The sequence below is a fragment of the Gigantopelta aegis genome, chromosome 4 (assembly GCF_016097555.1).
Source record: "Gigantopelta aegis isolate Gae_Host chromosome 4, Gae_host_genome, whole genome shotgun sequence".
Lineage (NCBI taxonomy): Eukaryota > Metazoa > Mollusca > Gastropoda > Neomphalida > Peltospiridae > Gigantopelta > Gigantopelta aegis.
Genome location: NC_054702.1, coordinates 30,989,204 through 31,008,565, shown reverse-complemented (window position 1 = coordinate 31,008,565; position 19,362 = coordinate 30,989,204). Strand labels below are relative to the sequence as shown.

The 19,362-nt window shown below is 34.7% G+C and overlaps 1 protein-coding gene across 2 annotated transcripts in view; it reads left to right on the top strand.

Moving 5' to 3' along the window:
- LOC121370367 (unconventional myosin-VIIb-like) overlaps nt 1-19,362 on the top strand; it is a 162,006-nt gene that overhangs the window by 73,628 nt on the left and 69,016 nt on the right. For both annotated transcript variants that reach the window (XM_041495534.1, XM_041495533.1), the window contains one exon: nt 8,039-8,294. In XM_041495534.1, coding sequence (XP_041351468.1) covers nt 8,039-8,294 — 256 coding nt within the window. The remainder of the gene's footprint in view (nt 1-8,038; nt 8,295-19,362) is intronic.

The window sequence follows — 19,362 nt, the reverse complement described above, 5'->3', positions numbered from 1 at the left end:
TTATTTGGGTTGACTTTAAAAAAAAACTTTTTTTCTGTTTATTACTTATATGTACATGTATAGTGAAAAGATTTCAGAGTTTGAAATTATACGTGTAACATCATCAGAATATGGGTAAATGTGGCTCAGTGGTAAAGCATTTGCTTGATGCACGGTCGGTCCAGGATCGATCCTCATCGATGGACCCATTGGGCTATTTCTTGTTCCAGCCAGTGCTCCACAACTGGTGTAACAAAGGCTGTGTTATGTACTATCCTGTCTGTGGGATGGTGCATATAAAAGATCCCTTGCTGCTAATCGAAAAGTGTAGCCCATGAAGTGGTGACTGCAGGTTTCCTCTCTCAATATCTGTGTGGTCCTTAACCTTACGTCTTATGTCATATAACGATAAATAAAATGTGTTGAGTTTGTCGTTAAATAAAGCATTTCCTTCTTTCATCAGAATATAATATAATTGGATTAATTATTACGATGAATGGACTGTTTATGGTACACTCTACCTCTATAACCTGTGGCGGCAGCAAGTCTCTTTTCTTGGATAAAAAGACAGTGTTTCAGAATGATCAAAACTGTTCACTCTTAATAGGGGCAGGACATAGCCCCGAGGTAAAGCACTTGATTGATGTGCAGCCAGTCTAGGATTGATCCCCGTCTGTGGACACATTGGGCTATTTCTCATTCCAGCCAGTGCAGCACAACTAGTAAATCAAAGGCTGTGGTATGTGCTATCCTGTTTGTGAGATAGTGCATATAAAAGATCCCTTGCTCCAAATGGAATAATGTAGCAGGTTTCGGTCTCTAAGATTATATGTCAAAATTACCAAATGTTTGACATCCAATAGTCGATGATTAATAGATCAATGTGCTTTAGTCGTGTCGTTAAACAAAACAAACTTTAACTGTATAATAGTTGTTGATTAAACAAAGTGTTAAATGTTGTGAAGCATTGTTAAAGCAGTTGTGGAGCACTAGTTGGAATGAGAATTAACCAACAGGGAGTAATCCTCGAGTGATCACACATCAGGTGATGGCTTTACCAGGGAGCTACATACCATAATAGGATTCATGCAGTATCGTAAATTTTATAATAAGAACAGGATGTGGCTTAGCGGTCACCTGAGCTGAGATGACTTGTAGAATCAAAAACCCTAGAAAGACTGAGCTCCTTTTCTGTTTCAACCAGTACTTCATGACTAGTACATCAAAGACTTTGATATATATACTATCCTTTTCTATGTAAAGATGCAACAGATCTGTTGCTGTTTTTTTTTGGTTTAGGAATAGCCTTTGTGATGACAATGGGTTTCCTCTATCACTCTAGAAATAATTATATGTTAGAATGGCAATAGTTTGAGATGTCCACGCCAGGGGTTAATGGTCAGTGGGAGAAGTCAGTGTAGTGGTCTTACACCTCTCCACTGACCCATTAAAGCTTACTGTGGGTGGGAGCCAGTACTGGGATTCGAAACCAGTACCTTCCAGTTTCAAGTCTGATGTCTTAAGTCTGATGGTTTACCACCACACGACCATAGGCGTCATTGGTGATATGGAGAAAATATACAGTAAAGACTGAGTCATATATTAATCGATCCAAAAACAATCGGCCAGAAATAATATTTACCTTTTAATAACGATATAAATAATTGAGCATACATGTCATATATTGAGAGTTAAAGTGAGAAAATCTTACTGACTTAATGATCCAGAACCAGGAACATGTCAGTATATTTAACCTTTTTGTGTCTATGCTGGAATAATGTCCTGGGCTCATATTTTCAAAGCTATCTTAGAGCTATTATAATAAAACCATTGTAGGGTACGATGTTACTGTGACATATGTTTATGATATGGTTGTGCTATGATAGCTTCGAAAATCTATAGCATTGACTGAGCCTTTTCCTGATGTCATACTACCAATGGTGCACAGTGTGCAGGCATGTCCACAAAATCACAAAATAATAAATTAATGGCTCTCCATATGCCTTTATGCTATGTAAGGGTTACCAACATGACTTAAAATTCTTTATTGATTTATATCACTCATAAACTGGAATTATTCATTTGAGAATGGTCAATCTCCCAGTATTCTTTGCAGAAGTCTTGGTTAAAATGAGATCACAAGTTCAAATATACAGTTAAGACTGAGTCATGTAATACTTTATCAAACAACAATTAGCCAGAAATACCTCGAGAATGATATAAATAATTTAAATTAGAGTGAAAGCATAAAAAATTTTACCACCTTGACCTGGAACATGTCATTAACAAATGAATTAAAATTTTATATATAAGCAACAATTATTGATTTGCAAATTGACGGATTTCCAAGTAATCTTGATTTGCAAGAACACAAGTTTAAAAAACCCAGTTTGTTTACCAGCAAAGATTCTTGTTTTAAATTGACATATTGGTTCAACTATTTGTTCACTCAACTTCCAAGATTGTTAGTCACAAATGCTGTCTGTTGTGATTGTTGTCAATTGTGTGTGGCAATATATTGTTTGTGTTATATTGTGCTTAAGTATGTCTACTTTAGAGCATTGTCATGGTAATATTTGTTTGGCTTACAATTTACTGCATCTTTTCATCCCAGTCACATTTGATTAAGAAGTATCTATTATCAGTGTTTCTGTCAGAAAGAAATGTTTGGGTATGGCACTGTTGAATTGAATGCAGCCATAGCCAGTCAACATCTGGCCTCCCCCAAGAAGAAAATGGGTTAAGTTTATTGTTACGATTAAGAAAATCATATAGTAATGGTAAGAGTAATTCATTTGGTGCAAAAGGTTAACTTTAAAAAAAAAATTGCCAAAAAAATTGGGTATGGCGCAATACCTGTTTTACCATCTGGCAGAAACCCTGATATTATTTATTAACAGCATTTAATTTATTTTTATCCTTTTGTAATCAGGAAAAGCATATATATTATAATACAGAAAATACAAATCATCTATATCCTTAGTACACAAAATAAAAACAACAACAGCAAAACAAAAGAAACACATCATCAAACAATATAATTCTTGAGTAATATACAAGTTACAGTGTTCATAAAATAATAGTCATCTGACATCTGATCTGCATTCAACTGCATGTACACACATATTAATTTTATAATTAGCATTCCCACACATTGTAGCAGAATGATGCTAACATATGTAATGTAAGATAAGCATTCCCACACATTGTAGCAGAATGATGCTAACATATGTAATGTAAGATAAGCATTCCCACACATTGTAGCAGAATGATGCTAACATATGTAATGTAAGATAAGCATTCCCACACATTGTAGCAGAATGATGCTAACATATGTAATGTAAGATAAGCATTTCCACACATTGTAGCAGAATGATGCTAACATATGTAATGTAAGATAAGCATTCCCACACATTGTAGCAGAATGATGCTAACATATGTAATGTAAGATAAGCATTCCCACACATTGTAGCAGAATGATGCTAACATATGTAATGTAAGATAAGCATTCCCACACATTGTAGCAGAATGATGCTAACATATGTAATGTAAGATAAGCATTTCCACACATTGTAGCAGAATGATGCTAACATATGTAATGTAAGATAAGCATTCCCACACATTGTAGCAGAATGATGCTAACATATGTAATGTAAGATAAGCATTCCCACACATTGTAGCAGAATGATGCTAACATATGTAATGTAAGATAAGCATTCCCACACATTGTAGCAGAATGATGCTAACATATGTAATGTAAGATAAGCATTTCCACACATTGCACAGGATAGTGCTAGACCACACATTTAAAACAAGCATTTCCACACATTGCAGCAGGATAGTAATATTAGACCACGCATTGTAAGATAAGTATTTCCACATAATGTCCTGGGTCCCATTCCACAAAACGATCTTAGCCCTGAGATTACCTTAAGCACATAGCTATCCTATGCACTTAAGTTGATCATAGGGCTAAGATCGCTTCATGGAATGGGACCCAGGACAATCTAGACCGTACATTGTAGGATGAGAATTTCCACACATTGCAGTAGAATAGTATTAGACCACACATTGTAGAATAAATATTTCCACACATTGTAGCAGAATAATAGTAATACTAGACAACATTTTGTAAGATAAACATTTCTGTATATTGTATTGGATAGAGCTAGGTAACACTTTTTAAGATAAACATTTCTGTATATTGTATTGGATAGAGCTAGGTAACACTTTTTAAGATAAACATTTCTGTATATTGTATTGGATAGAGCTAGGTAACACTTTTTAAGATAAACATTTCTGTATATTGTATTGATAGAGCTAGGTAACACTTTTTAAGATAAACATTTCTGTATATTGTATTGGATAGAGCTAGGTAACACTTTTTAAGATAAACATTTCTGTATATTGTATTGGATAGAGCTAGGTAACACTTTTTAAGATAAACATTTCTGTATATTGTATTGGATAGAGCTAGGCAACACTTTTTAAGATAAACATTTCTGTATATTGTATTGGATAGAGCTAGGTAACACTTTTTAAGATAAACATTTCTGTATATTGTATTGGATAGAGCTAGGTAACACTTTTTAAGATAAACATTTCTGTATATTGTATTGGATAGAGCTAGGCAACACTTTTTAAGATAAACATTTCTGTATATTGTATTGGATAGAGCTAGGCAACACTTTTTAAGATAAACATTTCTGTATATTGTATTGGATAGAGCTAGGTAACACTTTTTAAGATAAACATTTCTGTATATTGTATTGGATAGAGCTAGGTAACACTTTTTAAGATAAACATTTCTGTATATTGTATTGGATAGAGCTAGGTAACACTTTTTAAGATAAACATTTCTGTATATTGTATGGATAGAGCTAGGTAACACTTTTTAAGATAAACATTTCTGTATATTGTATTGGATAGAGCTAGGTAACACTTTTTAAGATAAACATTTCTGTATATTGTATTGGATAGAGCTAGGCAACACTTTTTAAGATAAACATTTCTGTATATTGTATTGGATAGAGCTAGGTAACACTTTTTAAGATAAACATTTCTGCTTACTGCAGCAGGATGATATTAGACCACACATTTCAAGAATTTTTATGTCCTTTTAGCCAATATCTTTTTCATGTAGGGAAGTCATTCATTCATTCATTCATTCATTCATTCATTCATTCATTCATTCATTCATTCATTCATTCATCCATCCATCCATCCATCCATCCATCCATCCATCCATTCATTCATTCATCCATCTATTCATTCTTTCCCCGCACTCTGCAGCAAGTGCTAGACCACATATTGCAGAATGATCGATGGTGCTGGACCATACATTGTAGATACTAGTACTGCAGGACATTGCTGTGGTAACGTACCTACAGTATAGGTCATCATAGTCATCAGGTCTAGCCTCCAGTGACCATATTTGGAATGATAGGGAAAATTGAATGATTGGTTTGCAAGCTTAATTTGACCATCTGCTTAGTGTACTAGATATCTCTGTGTTTCCTGTGAATATATGAGGGTGAGAAGTGGTCCAGTGGTGAAGTGCTCATTTAATGGGCTTCGCTAAGTCCTTTGGGCTATTTCTCACGCCAGCCAGTGCACTATGGTTGGTAAAACAAATGCTTTGGCATGTGCTGTACTGTCTGTGGGATGGTGCATATAAAATGATCCCTTGCTACTAATGGAAAAATGTAGTTTCTTCTCTAAGGTTATATTTAAAAATTACCAAATGGTTAACATTCAATAGCCGATGATTAATAAATTAATGTTCTCTAGTGGTGTTGTTAAACAAAACAAATTTTAACTTGTTTTGTGTACTAGGTATCTCAGTGTTTCCTGTATGTGTGTGTGTGTATGTATATATATATGTATGTATGTATGTATGTATATATCTATGTATGTATGTATGTATGTATGTATGTATGTATGTATGTATGTATGTATGTATGTATGTATGTATGTATGTATGTATGTATGTATGTAATGTATGTATGTATATAATGTATGTATGTATGTATGTATGTATGTATGTATGTATGTAATGTATGTATGTATAATGTATGTATGTATGTATGTATGTATGTATATATATATATATATATATATATATATATATATATATATATATATATATATATATATATATATATATATCTAAGATGCCGATAGTGGCCATCTGTGCTGATGATGACTAACCATGATCTAGCTGCCATCTTTGACTCTATCCATATTTACCACTGTGATCTTATCAATAATAACCTAAGTTAATTTGATGTAGCCTGGGCGGGACGCAGCCCAGTGGTGAAGCACTCACTTGATGCGTGGTCAGTCTAGGATTGATCTCAGTCAGTGGTCCCATTGGGCTATTTCTCGTTCCAGCCAGTGCACCAAGACTGGTGTATCAAAAGCCATGGAATGTTCTATCCTGTCTGAAATGGTTCATACAAAAGATCCAATAGCCGATGATTAATAAATCAGTGTGCTCTAGTGATGTTGTTAAACGAAACAGAATTCACTTTTTGATGTAGTCATTTCTTAGATGAAACCTGAGTCACTTGTATTCAATATTTTGGGATATTGCCGAGATATTTGAAACATCATGTGGTGATGCATTCCTAATGTTGTTCAGTATACGCATGGCCTGAGATTACAAGGAAAGCCTAAAGAGGTCACGGTCCTCCAGAAAGTATTCTGACAAGTAGCTATTGATTAAGTAGTCCTAATACCCTTGGTTAATATTATTAAGGGCTAAATCAAGAGAAAATCTATAGTCCAGAAACTTCGCTACTATAATCAACATACACAATCACACAGGAGTAAATGATAAACTCTCGAATATATATACGATATATTGTGTTAACAGTAAATGATAAACTCTCGTATCTGTATATGGTATATTGTGTTAACAGTAAATGATAAACTCTCGTATCTGTATACGGTATATTGTGTTAACAGTAAATGATAAACTCTCGTATCTGTATACGGTATATTGTGTTAACAGTAAATGATAAACTCTTGTATCTATATAATATTATATTGTGTTAACAGTAAATGATAAACTCGTATGTCTATATTGTGTTAACAGTAAATTATAAACTTGTATATCTGTATATATATATATATTGTGTTAACAGTAAATGATAAACTCTCGTATCTGTATACGGTATATTGTGTTAACAGTAAATGATAAACTCTTGTATCTATATAATATTATATTGTGTTAACAGTAAATGATAAACTCGTATGTCTATATTGTGTTAACAGTAAATTATAAACTTGTATATCTGTATATATATATATTGTGTTAACAGTAAATGATAAACTCTCGTATCTGTATACAGTATATTGTGTTAACAGTAAATGATAAACTCTTGTATCTATATAATATTATATTGTGTTAACAGTAAATGATAAACTCGTATATCTATATATATTGTGTTAACAGTAAATGATCAACTCTTGTATCTGTATATATTGTTTTAACAGTAAATGCAGTTGACAGCTGGTATAGATGTTTGTATATTAATTTTTTTAATTTTAAGTTTTCTCATATATTAATAAGTGATGATGTTAGAATCTGTAACTACACTCACTCTGGTATCATCATCATCATCATCATCATTACCATTAGATAAAACAAATATAATCATATTAAGTATGTATTAAAGTAATTAAAGAATTAATTTTTGAATAGGTTATTTTCTTTTTTACAATTAATATTATGTAGCAGTTGTAACTTGTTTTACAAGATGTTGTTTTATTCACATTGTCCACCTTGGTGGAAGCTTTTCTGATAATACACCTAATTACATTTAGGAATCTACAATTTTAGACAATTTTATGTTCTATGTATTTTCAGAGAATCTCAGGCAGAGCTGGAATCTACAATTTTAGTCAACTTTATGTTCTATGTGTTTTTAGAGAATCTCAAGCCAAACTGGAATCTACTATTTTAGTCAACTTTATGTGTTTTATGTTTTCAGGGAATCTCAGACAGAGCTGGAATCTACTATTTTAGTCAACTTTATGTGTTTTATGTTTTCAGAGAATCTCAGGCAGAGCTGGAATCTCTGACTCTTCTCATTGAGTCGATGTGGACGCACCACAAACCCAACATAGCACCAAACAACCTTGACCTTGACTCCATGTTTGACTTCCTACAAGTGGAGCGTCAGGAAATGAAGAACTCGTTCAGTGAGAAAGTCTCCACTAACGTCTTCAGTCCCAACGAGAAGAAAGCAGCTGTGGAGGAGATTCGGGATGAGTTCTCTGCCCTTGACGAACTCTTTACACAAGCCCAGGTAGGTGTACAATATGTGTTGTCTCCATATTCATTAATTCATTTCAGCTTATTTTTTCATGCTTATATCCAGTTACGGTGTAAGCACGCTGCCCTGGGCACACACATCAGCTTTCTGGTTTGTCTGTCCAGGAGTGTGGGTTAGTTGTTAGTTGTGAGTGGTTACTGATAAAGAAGAGGATGTAGTGGTGTTACGCTTAGCCACTGAGTCATTAAAACATGTTCAGGGTGGGAGCCAGTACCGGGCTGTGAACACAGTACATACCAGCCTTATGTCCGATGACTTAATGTCTTCTGGTTACCCAGTCATTTTTATACAATGCACTGTCAGGCTTCTGAAATTTGCAAGAACAGTAGTTTTGTTTGTGTGTCACTCACACAGGTCGAGCCCTTTTTCGTTCGTTCATTAAATTTAAGCCATTATTTACATGGTCATGATGGGATAAACAAAAACGATTGGTGAGTTTGCCAACTCTGTCATGACAGTTGGTAGTCTGACACAAGCACTACATTCATAGAATTTAAAAATTGTTTTTTTATGGAATCTAGCTCAGTCGGTACAGTGTCTTACCTGAGATGCTTGGGTCATAGGATGGAGCCCCTTAGTGGACTTTGTTGAGGGTTCTTTCCCCTTACAACTGGTATATCAAAGGTCATGGTATGTGCTGATCTGACCATAAGAAAATACATGTAAAAGATCCCTTGCTGCTAATGGAAAAATCTATGAAGTGTTTGACATCCAGTAGCTGGCAGTTAATTAAGAAATGAGCTCCAGTAATGTCATTAAACAAAGGAAACTTTAAACTTTTGCACTGTCTGCCATTTTATTTTGGCATGAATATATCTTGAAATCTTAAACATGATGTGATATTACATCCTTGGAATACATTTATCACACTGACCTACTTTCCACATTCCTTCAACGTCATATGCCAGGTTGCAGTCATGGTTGTAAAAAACCCACAAAAAAACCCAACTTTTTTTATTACCTTCAGTAGCATTAACAATAAAAAACTGTAGTATAATAGTATTGATGTATTTTTCTAAATTAATGGCACACTGAAGTTTTCATACGATACTGGTAATAATGCAGTCTGTTTGATTTATTTTCAGAAAGATTACCTGTAATCAATAAAATATTTATTTATCTTCACTTTCACATTAGTAAAAAACAGAATACACTGCTACTGAGATTAATAAAGGAAGTTACGCCAGTACTTAAAAAACAGAATACACTGCTACTGAGATTGACAAAGGAAGTTACGCCAGTACTTAAAAAACAGAATACACTGCTACTGAGATTAAGAAAGGAAGTTACGTTAGTACTTAAAAAACAGAATACACTGCTACTGAGATTGACAAAGGAAGTTACGCCAGTACTTAAAAAACAGAATACACTGCTACTGAGATTGATAAAGGAAGTTACGCCAGTACTTAAAAAACAGAATACACTACTACTGAGATTGACAAAGGAAGTTACGCCAGTACTTAAAAAACAGAATACACTGCTACTGAGATTGACAAAGGAAGTTACGCCAGTACTTAAAAAACAGAATACACTGCTACTGAGATTAACAAAGGAAGTTACGCCAGTACTTAAAAAACAGAATACACTGCTACTGAGATTAACAAAGGAAGTTACGCCAGTACTTAAAAAACAGAATACACTGCTACTGAGATTAACAAGGAAGTTACGCCAGTACTTAAAAAACAGAATACACTGCTACTGAGATTAACAAAGGAAGTTACGCCAGTACTTAAAAAACAGAATACACTGCTACTGAGATTAACAAAGGATGTTACGCCAGTACTTAAAAAACAGAATACACTGCTACTGAGATTAACAAAGGAAGTTACGCCAGTACTTAAAAAACAGAATACATTGCTACTGAGATTAACAAAGGAAGTTATGCTGGTACTTAAAAACAGAATACACTGCTACTGAGATTGACAAAGGAAGTTACGCCAGTACTTAAAAAACAGAATACACTGCTACTGAGATTGACAAAGGAAGTTACGCCAGTACTTAAAAAACAGAATGTTTGTTTAAAGGAACTGTCCATATAGGTTCTAATAGACCAAATCAATTCCTATTGCCGATAATGTTAACGTTCACTAATAAAACTGATATAAGCAGCGTATCAACACACCCAGGAAGTACAGCAATAAAAAGTGTGGCACCTCACATCTAATCTACCTGCAAGAAAATGGGGTGTCATGTAACATTTAAGAGATTTAATTAATGTTTTAATAGCAACCGTCATTTTTGCTGAAAATTGCAGTTCCATTTTTGGGGGTACCCCGCATTAGTTTCAACCTCTGGTATATACTGCATAACAACTGTATAACAAATAAAAGTGTATTTATTTATTGTTAATGGATAATAGTATTTGCACAAATAATCAATGTCACATATTACTACCAATCACACCCACAGCTGCTTTTACTCCGTAAATATTTGACAGTGCACCTCGAACTTTGACACGGAACTCTCTTCTTTGGTACTATGCAACCATATACTAGGCATAGTCATTAAAAACTAATGACACTTGATAGCATATCTATGTTTACCAAGTGTTGATTGGTTGGTAATAATATCTGTTGGCCTACGCAAGTTATGCTTAAGTTTCATAATGGTCTACTTTCTGTGATAAATCGTGCATGTACATTAATAGAATGTATTCACTTCTGAAATACATTGTAAAAATGATGAATAGCTCAAGCAATATATCTTTGTAATTTGATAATCCATTCTTTAAAAAACAAATTAAAACTAAGTTTTCTATGTAAAGGTTAAAAGGCATTAAGACATTTCTTCAGAAATAAGAAGAAACATCTTAAGCCCTCTAACCGATTTAGATGGCATTTCATAGGTTCATTACTTGATATAGGTGGGGTAAGCGTCATTGCGTGTTCACACCAGTTGTTTTGACGTCATTCTGACAGCTCTTGGCGATGATGTCTGGCCAATTGTGTCAAAGTAATTTTGGTCACATGACTTGTTATTAAGACAGCTTTTTGGTGTGTCTTCATGATTAAGACAGTCGAAATGCTGATATCCGATTGGTTGAATTGGAAAACCCCCCGAGGAAATGCCGACTAAATAGTAACGACAAGCAAGCTGAATATAAAAAGCGTTATAGGCAATGGAAGATGGCTGCAACTGGATGGATCAGTAATACATGTGTATTTAATTCAGCTTCCAGTGGGGGGGGGGGGGGATGTACTTGTATAATCTTCAGACTTGTGATGGGGGCAGTGCTCACCTGTATTGCAGGGCTTGAACTTAAGAATTTATCTCCCACAGCAATTTAAATAAAAATTGCCGTAGGTAAAATGGCCCACTGACAGCAGTTTTGAGCCTGCCTATGGCAACTTTTTTAAAAGTTACTTTTGCAGCAAATAAACTGTTATTTTGCTGTATGGAGACATATTTCAAATGTGCAAATGTTAAATATTGGAAGATAATGTACACCAGGTGTATACACTTTGTAATTGTTGAGTTGTTTTACTGACTGCAATTTTGTGCCATCTGTGATGCTCCCTACCTACGGCAATTTATATTATCTCAGTGACAGCAATTGCCGTCGGTGCCGTTCTTAAGTTGTATTGCATTGCATGGAGTAATTTGTGGTGGTGAGCAACTTCATAGTGTTCTCAAAAGGAACACTTTATACCAACACTGGAGTGACACACAGCCCAGTGGTAAAAACTTGCCTGATGCATGGTTAGTCTAGGATCAATCCCCATCAGTGGGCCTATTGGGCTATTTCTCATTTCATTCAGTGCTCCACAGTTTGGGTAATGTGTATACTGTCCTGTCAGTGGGATGATGTATATAAGAGATCCCTTGCTGCTAACTGAAAAGAATAGACCATGGCATGGTTGCAGCGGGTTTCCTGTCTCTTTTATCTGTGTGGTCCTTAACCCTATGTCCGATGTCTTATAACAGTTACTGTATTAAAATGAGGACTATGCCATGGTGACATGGATTTCCTTTCCCATTATCTGTGTGGTTCTCAACTCTATAGCAGAGGCAAATTAATACAGTTCCCTCTTAAAAGTGTGGGCTAACTCAGCCAGGTCGTAAAATCCAAGATGGCCACCAAAATTACTTTAATTATTATTTTAATAATTTTGGAGGCCATCTTGGATTTCACCACCTGGCGGAGTTAGCCCACACTTTTAAGAGGGTCAGCCCTGCTACTTGTATTCAGAAGGCTTTGAAAATATGAAAAATATCTTCAAACCTTTGTCTCCATAAATTGGTCACGGATCTGTATTAATTCACCTCTACTACTATGTCAAATGCCATATAACTAATTAAAATGTGTTGAGCGTGTCATTAAATAATACATTTCATCTTTATTCTGGTGAACACTAACTTACACCATAAATAGTGACTAGCATTGCAATGAACTGTTATTTACATGTAAATTGATCAAACAGACTTATCAGATGGATCAGTGTCAATTTGACGTAGATGAGACTAAATTGGTGGCGGCGGTATAGCCAGTATCCCGTAATTCTGTCTTTGGTATTTAGAGTTTTATCAGTGAAGACTGCTAAGAATAGTCTGCACTGCAATCGTATTCCATCGTCCCCATGGGAAAGGGAATATTTCTCTCTTTTTTTGTCTGTTTAGATTTTTACTCATTCTCAGTATTTTTTCAAAACTTTTCTTTATAATCTAATATATTTTACTAGTTAAAAGTCTGATTCCACCAACAGGATTCATTTGGGACAAATGTTGTCAGTAAGATGTAATAAATTGAACAAAATGTCTTAATAGCCTCAAGTAGTGTGCACTTAGTCTGTATGATAGAGCTACTGGTAATTGGAATTTGTGAGGCTAGGGATTCGCTCTGTCTTGGCTTGACATTCGTTCAGTCTTTTAATCTTCCTGCTTCTGTGTTTCGGATAATCTCATTGTTTTGCGAGATGGGACAAATAGATGTTCTATTTCTCTCGGGGACCCTGCAGCTCCGAGGCTGTTGTATTTAATTTATATTTATAGTGTGAAGCCAGGCACTCGACAAATGCTGCTAGCTGGTGCTTTGTGTTTCAAGGTGCCAGTTTCTAGTTGCTATTTACATGCTGCTCTGCCTCATAAAAAAAAAACCCTAGAGAATCGACTTAATATCAAGGTTAAAGATAACCAGTGATGATGGTGATTTTCATGCATATGTTCAATAAAGGGTCAAGCAGTGTTTCATATGCAATGACATAATATGATGTATATAATGTGTAAACTGAATAGAAACTGGTTAACCATTTTAATGTCAGAATTATGTTGGGGTTTTTTTCTTCAGTGAATAGTTTCCATTCCTTGTCTTCTCAAAACTACTGATTTTAGTACATTAGTATGAACATTATAACCAGGATATGTTTTCACTTTAAATATAGATGGAGGATTTGTCACAAATGTTTCTTAATATGGAAAACATCAACTGAGTGTGTTATTGTTGACCGAGACAAATACTAATTAACCAGATGAGGTTGATATTTGACATATTAAGCAAGCGAATTCAATTTATCCTATAACACTTCTAAAATAACATTTTAATTTGACATATAGTAAATAACAGTTGTAACATTGCCTCCATCGGTAATATGACGTCATCAAAATTAGTATAAATGTAGTTTAACATCACTCACTTTAACTACCGTATTTTCCCGTGTATTATGTGCACTTTTTTACCAGAAAATACAGGTTAAAAATGGGGGTGCGCACTATACATAGCAATAGAAAAAATATCTTTTAAAAATGTCCAGCGATCACCCATGAAAAATCGCCGATCGGTAGTTTACGATATTTTACAGGTTATTGACAGTGTTCATTACAACGAAACGCCAAAACCCTCTTAAAAATCAGTTTTCACTTGTGATGGTTGTAATAAATGCAAAATAAATCTACAAAAGTATCCATACCTCGTCAAAAAGTGCACAAAAATGACAAAACTGGACCGTAAATATTTTTAATTTCCATGAGATTTAATTCGGCCATTTCCGGCAAACTAGAAATATACCACACTATTATAAATTTAGAAATCTCGCGCATTCACGTTGGCCACGAGAACGAAATGTAATATGCTATATTTTTGTTTTCATATATTTATTAGTCATTTACAGTGTATGGGGTATATAACTTTGTTTTGATTTATGCACGTGTGAGTCTGTGACATGTAAGTACGCAAGTACTAGCCTTTGTTTAATGTGACATGTAGGTCTATATACTCAAATACCTAACTTAAGTTTTGTTTCTTGAATATACCGCTTCTTTCGCTTTTCGTTAATTTTGGTGACGGGGGGAAAAGTGGTACATCTTGCATTCACTGTCGATTTTGTGGTTTAAAAAAACGGTGCGCATTATATTGTGGTTCATGTTTTTTTTCTTGGAATAAACGTTCAAAGTGGGGGGTGCGCATTATACACCGGTGCGCATAATACATGGGAAAATACGGTATATCTTATCAAAAGAGTGCACTCAGGTGTATGGGTCTTGAGTTGGGTTTTTGTAGCCAGTAGCCCGTGTTTGGCCCTATGTATTATAGTAATACAGTCGATAATTCCACAAGCCAGAATAAATATTTGCTAGTCGGCTAGTGGATTTGTTAAGACCCTGCATCAGGACAGTGAAAAACATATCTGACATATAAAAATTAATTAAAGCAAGAAATTTGACTAGAAGTACAAAGCTAGTACTGTTCATTGTTCATAGAGTAATTTGATGGTGGAATTTCTGCAAAATATGTTTTTATAATATGCAATGATTTGGCACGTATGCTGACATTCTCAAACAATAGTGCTATTGCCATGGTTTCATTTTTTATGTTCTTTTTATGTGCAATTCTTCTCTTTATTAAGTGCAGAGTGTTCATAGGAGAGAAAAAAAGGTGATTTTTTTTATAGGCTATTGATGCAATCATTGCCACTTATTTTTCATATTTGCAGTTATAGCTATATAAAAGCTGCCTATTTTTTGAAGAAAAAAACATCTGTCATGCTTTCAAAGATAATGAACACCCTGGTGCACATGTATTTTCTACAAATTACATACAGTGAAACCCTCCCTAAACTGGACACCTTTACGACCAACAAAAATATGTGGGTTTTTTAGAAGTATCCAGTTTAGAGAGATTCAGTTCTGTACTAATTTTGAAAAAGGGACTGAAAAAACGTCCGGTTTTGAGAGAATTCCGGTTTACAGAGGGTCCATATCTGAGAGGTTTCACTGTATTGGATAATAGTCCTACATATTTTTTAACAGCATTGGCAGCTTATGTTTACTGTTAATTGTTGAAACATACAGTTGTTTGTTTTATGCACTAATAAAACATGTAAAATTCTGAAAAAAATTAAATAGTCCAATTAATTGAAAAATTGACGATATTCATGAGGGCATCTATTTGGCGTAGACATTTTTTTTTAATGTCTTCTGTTTAAACAGCTGATCATATTTTTGTGAACAAAAAGTAGAGGTGTTGATCACGAGATTTTCATTCATTGTTGATACTTCATGAGCAGATTCTAAATCAATATGGCTAAGCCACATCCTCTTAGACATTATTGACCAACCTAGGAAATTGCTCCGATTCTAACCAAATACACTTTCCGTTCGGCAAAACTAACAACTCTTCATTCTCTATTCGCATTTGAAAGTATCAGTATAGCCTTCTATAATTAATATGCTATAATAAAACAAAAATTTACAAATGCTCCATATTCTGTTTTCAATTTTTGAATTTGAAAAAAGACAACATCATTTGGACATTATGTTGAATAACTTAATTTATATAAACTGGAATTAACTTGTGAACTGAATTAAAAAAGGGTAGCCGATTTCCTTTAAGACTACAAGTAAAAAAAATACCCATGGGTGATAAGTAATAAATCAATGTGCTCTAGTGGTGTTGTTAAACAAAACAAACTAGCTGTTTTTAACTTTAAAAAGATTATAAAACTGAAGAATATTTCTATCCAGGCTTAAGCATCCACCTTATGCCATTGTGTTTCATTGAAACAACTGTTGGTGAAATGTCCTGGTCAGAGTACCACTCTACCACTGCAGACACTAACTTATATTTGATAACTCTTGTCTCATGAAATCAGTTTATCCTTGGCCCTTCAAATATATAGAGAAAAGACACTAATAGAAAAACTGAGGGTGAAAATTCTGCTTTTGAATAGCTTTTAAATGCTTAAAATAGATGTGCCATAAAACTATTGAAAATCTATGCAATGCATTTCAGTAATGGACACTTTTGTCCAGAAGTATCGGACATTTGTCTTATAACCCTCCCAGCCCACTGGTATCCATTTACTTACACGACATATGTGATTATTTATTGGTGTGTTTTAAGAAGGGTAATATCCATAAAACACTCCCATCCTGAAAAATAATGAATCTGTCCTTGAGAGTTCGGAGATCATGTTCATTATTTTCACCAATGGAAAGCTACTTTGATGTTGCCTCCTTGTGTGAATTCAGGGCAAACTGAGACTAATCTTTAGGTCATTACAAATAATGTGCTTAATTGCTTTTACTTAGTCTGAGTATTGTTTGTAATTGACAATTTTTTTTTTTTTTTTGTAGGTTTTTTTTGCTTGCACATGAGTAGTTTAAATCAAATGTATACTGTCCACTAATAGTAATTTGATGTTCAGTTATCATTTAAATGTATTTTGTATATAGCTATAGACCTTATTTCCTGAAGGATTTTCTCATCATTGTTATTGACATGGCTATTGTGTCTTTAACAACTTCCTCTATTATGTCCAGTTAGCGTAATCTTTTAAAATAGTTTTTCTCCTTATAACCAGTGCACCACAACTGGACATTTAGGCTGTGGTATGTGCTATCCTGTCTGTCAGAAAGTACATATAAAAGATCCTTTGCTGTGTTAGGAAAAATGTAGTGGGTTTCCTCTGATGACTACGTGTCAGATTTACCAAATGTTTGACATCCAATAGCCGATCATTAATTAATCAATGTGCTCTAGTGGTGTCGTTAAACAAAACAAACTTTCTTTAAAATAGCTCACAAACACATTGTGAGTAAATTAGAATTTCCATGCATCGAATGTCATTAAATTGACTGAATTGTCAATAAATGTAAAAATATATGTCTATACTACTGATACACATATAGCTTATAATTAAAGCGACAGACCCTAGTTTCAACCCGTGAAAATTCACACAAAGTTTAGTTAATCTACAAACCTGTAACACATTTGAATAAAGTTACAATTGAGTGAAACATGAGTCTGTGACTTTGAAATGGTGAACCGGCCTCGGTGGCGTCATGGTTAGGCCATCGGTCTACGGGCTGGTAGTTACTGGGTTTGGATCCCAGTCGAGGCATGGGATTTTTAATCCAGATACTGACTCCAAACCCTCCGCAAGGCTCAATGGGTAGGTGTAAACCACTTGCACCGACCAGTGATCCATAACTGGTTCAACAAAGGCCATGGTTTGTGCTATCCTGCCTGTGGGAAGTGCAAATAAAAGATCCCTTGCTGCCTGTCGTAAAAAGAGTAGCCTATGTGGCGACAGCGGGTTTCCTCTAAAAAACAGTGTCAGAATGACAATATGTTTGACGTCCAATAGCCGATGATAAGATTAAAAATCAATGTGCTCTAGTGGCGTCGTTAAAGCAAACTTTTTGAAATGGTGAAATACCCTCTAAAACTTGTGGATAAAAATAAATATTTTATCAAGTCCCTTTAAGAATGGAATTTGAATTTGTTAATGCTAATAATTTGGAAAGAAAATACCAGAGTTTGGAAACATGGTAGGATCACATTCAGCATGGCAGACATGCTTTTGAAATCAAAAGGATGGCACTAAATCACAAAAGCATAGCATTGCATGAACCTGATTGTATGGCCTAGAAAATATTGGTTAATAATCATACAGTTTCATGATAAACAGAACACTCCATGTCAGGAATACCCCCTCCAGTCCAAGGTCAGGTGAACCTCATCGTCATTATCCTTGTGATCATACTCGCCATACTGATGATCCACAGGATACGTTTCTCTATCTGAAGATCTACCGGTAATCAGCCTGTGCTGCTTTTCATTTTTGATTGTAGTCTGCTTGTGCGTTATGGTTAAAGGGACAGACCCTAGTTTCAACTTGCGAAAATTAACACTAAGTTTAATTAAACTACAAACCTGTAACACATTTGGATAAAGTTACAATTGAGTGAAACATGAGTCTGCGACTTTGAAATGATCGAATACCCTCTAAAAATAGACTAAAACTTGACTCCATAACTGTTATTTTTCAGATGCAAGTGTGTTTTTAAAAATATGAGAAATGTATTTTGTAATATTAAAAACACCAGGATGACCAAAAACACTTCGAATGTATGGAAATTGATAATCTAAACCATAAAATCTAAGTAAAGTATGATTTGAGTTATCAAAACGGCTATAATAGTAAAAAATAGGCCTTAGTGTTTAAAACCTAAGGCATATATATGTCCCTTTAAGTGCTGCTAAAATTCTATTAAGAGGAAAGGAGAGAAATACTTGTTTAATGACACCTCAGCACATTTTTAACTATGGTCCACCATTTTAATATTTTGACACGTGGTCGAGGGAAAGAGGTAAAACCTAGTGCTGCCACATAGGCTGTTTGTAAAGGGAAAGCAGCAAGGGGACTTTTATATGCACTTACCCATAGACAGGACAGTACATACAATGACCTTTGATGTAGCTGTTGTGAGACACTACTGGCCTCGGTGGCGCAGTGGTTAAGCCATCGGATTACAGGTTGGTAGGTACAGGGTTCACAGCCCGGTACTGGCTCCAACCCAGACTGAGTTCTTAAGGGCTCAATGGGTAGGTGTAAGGCCACTACACCCTCTTCTCTCTCACTAACCACTAACCAACAAACAACTAACCCACTGTCTTCGACAGACAGCCCAGGACAGCGTGCTTGAACCTTAATTGTATATAAGCATGAAAATAAGTTAAAATAAAATGTGAGACACTGGTTGGGACAGGGTCAAAATAACCCAGTCTGTTGAGGATGATTGCTTTACTATTGAGCTATACTCT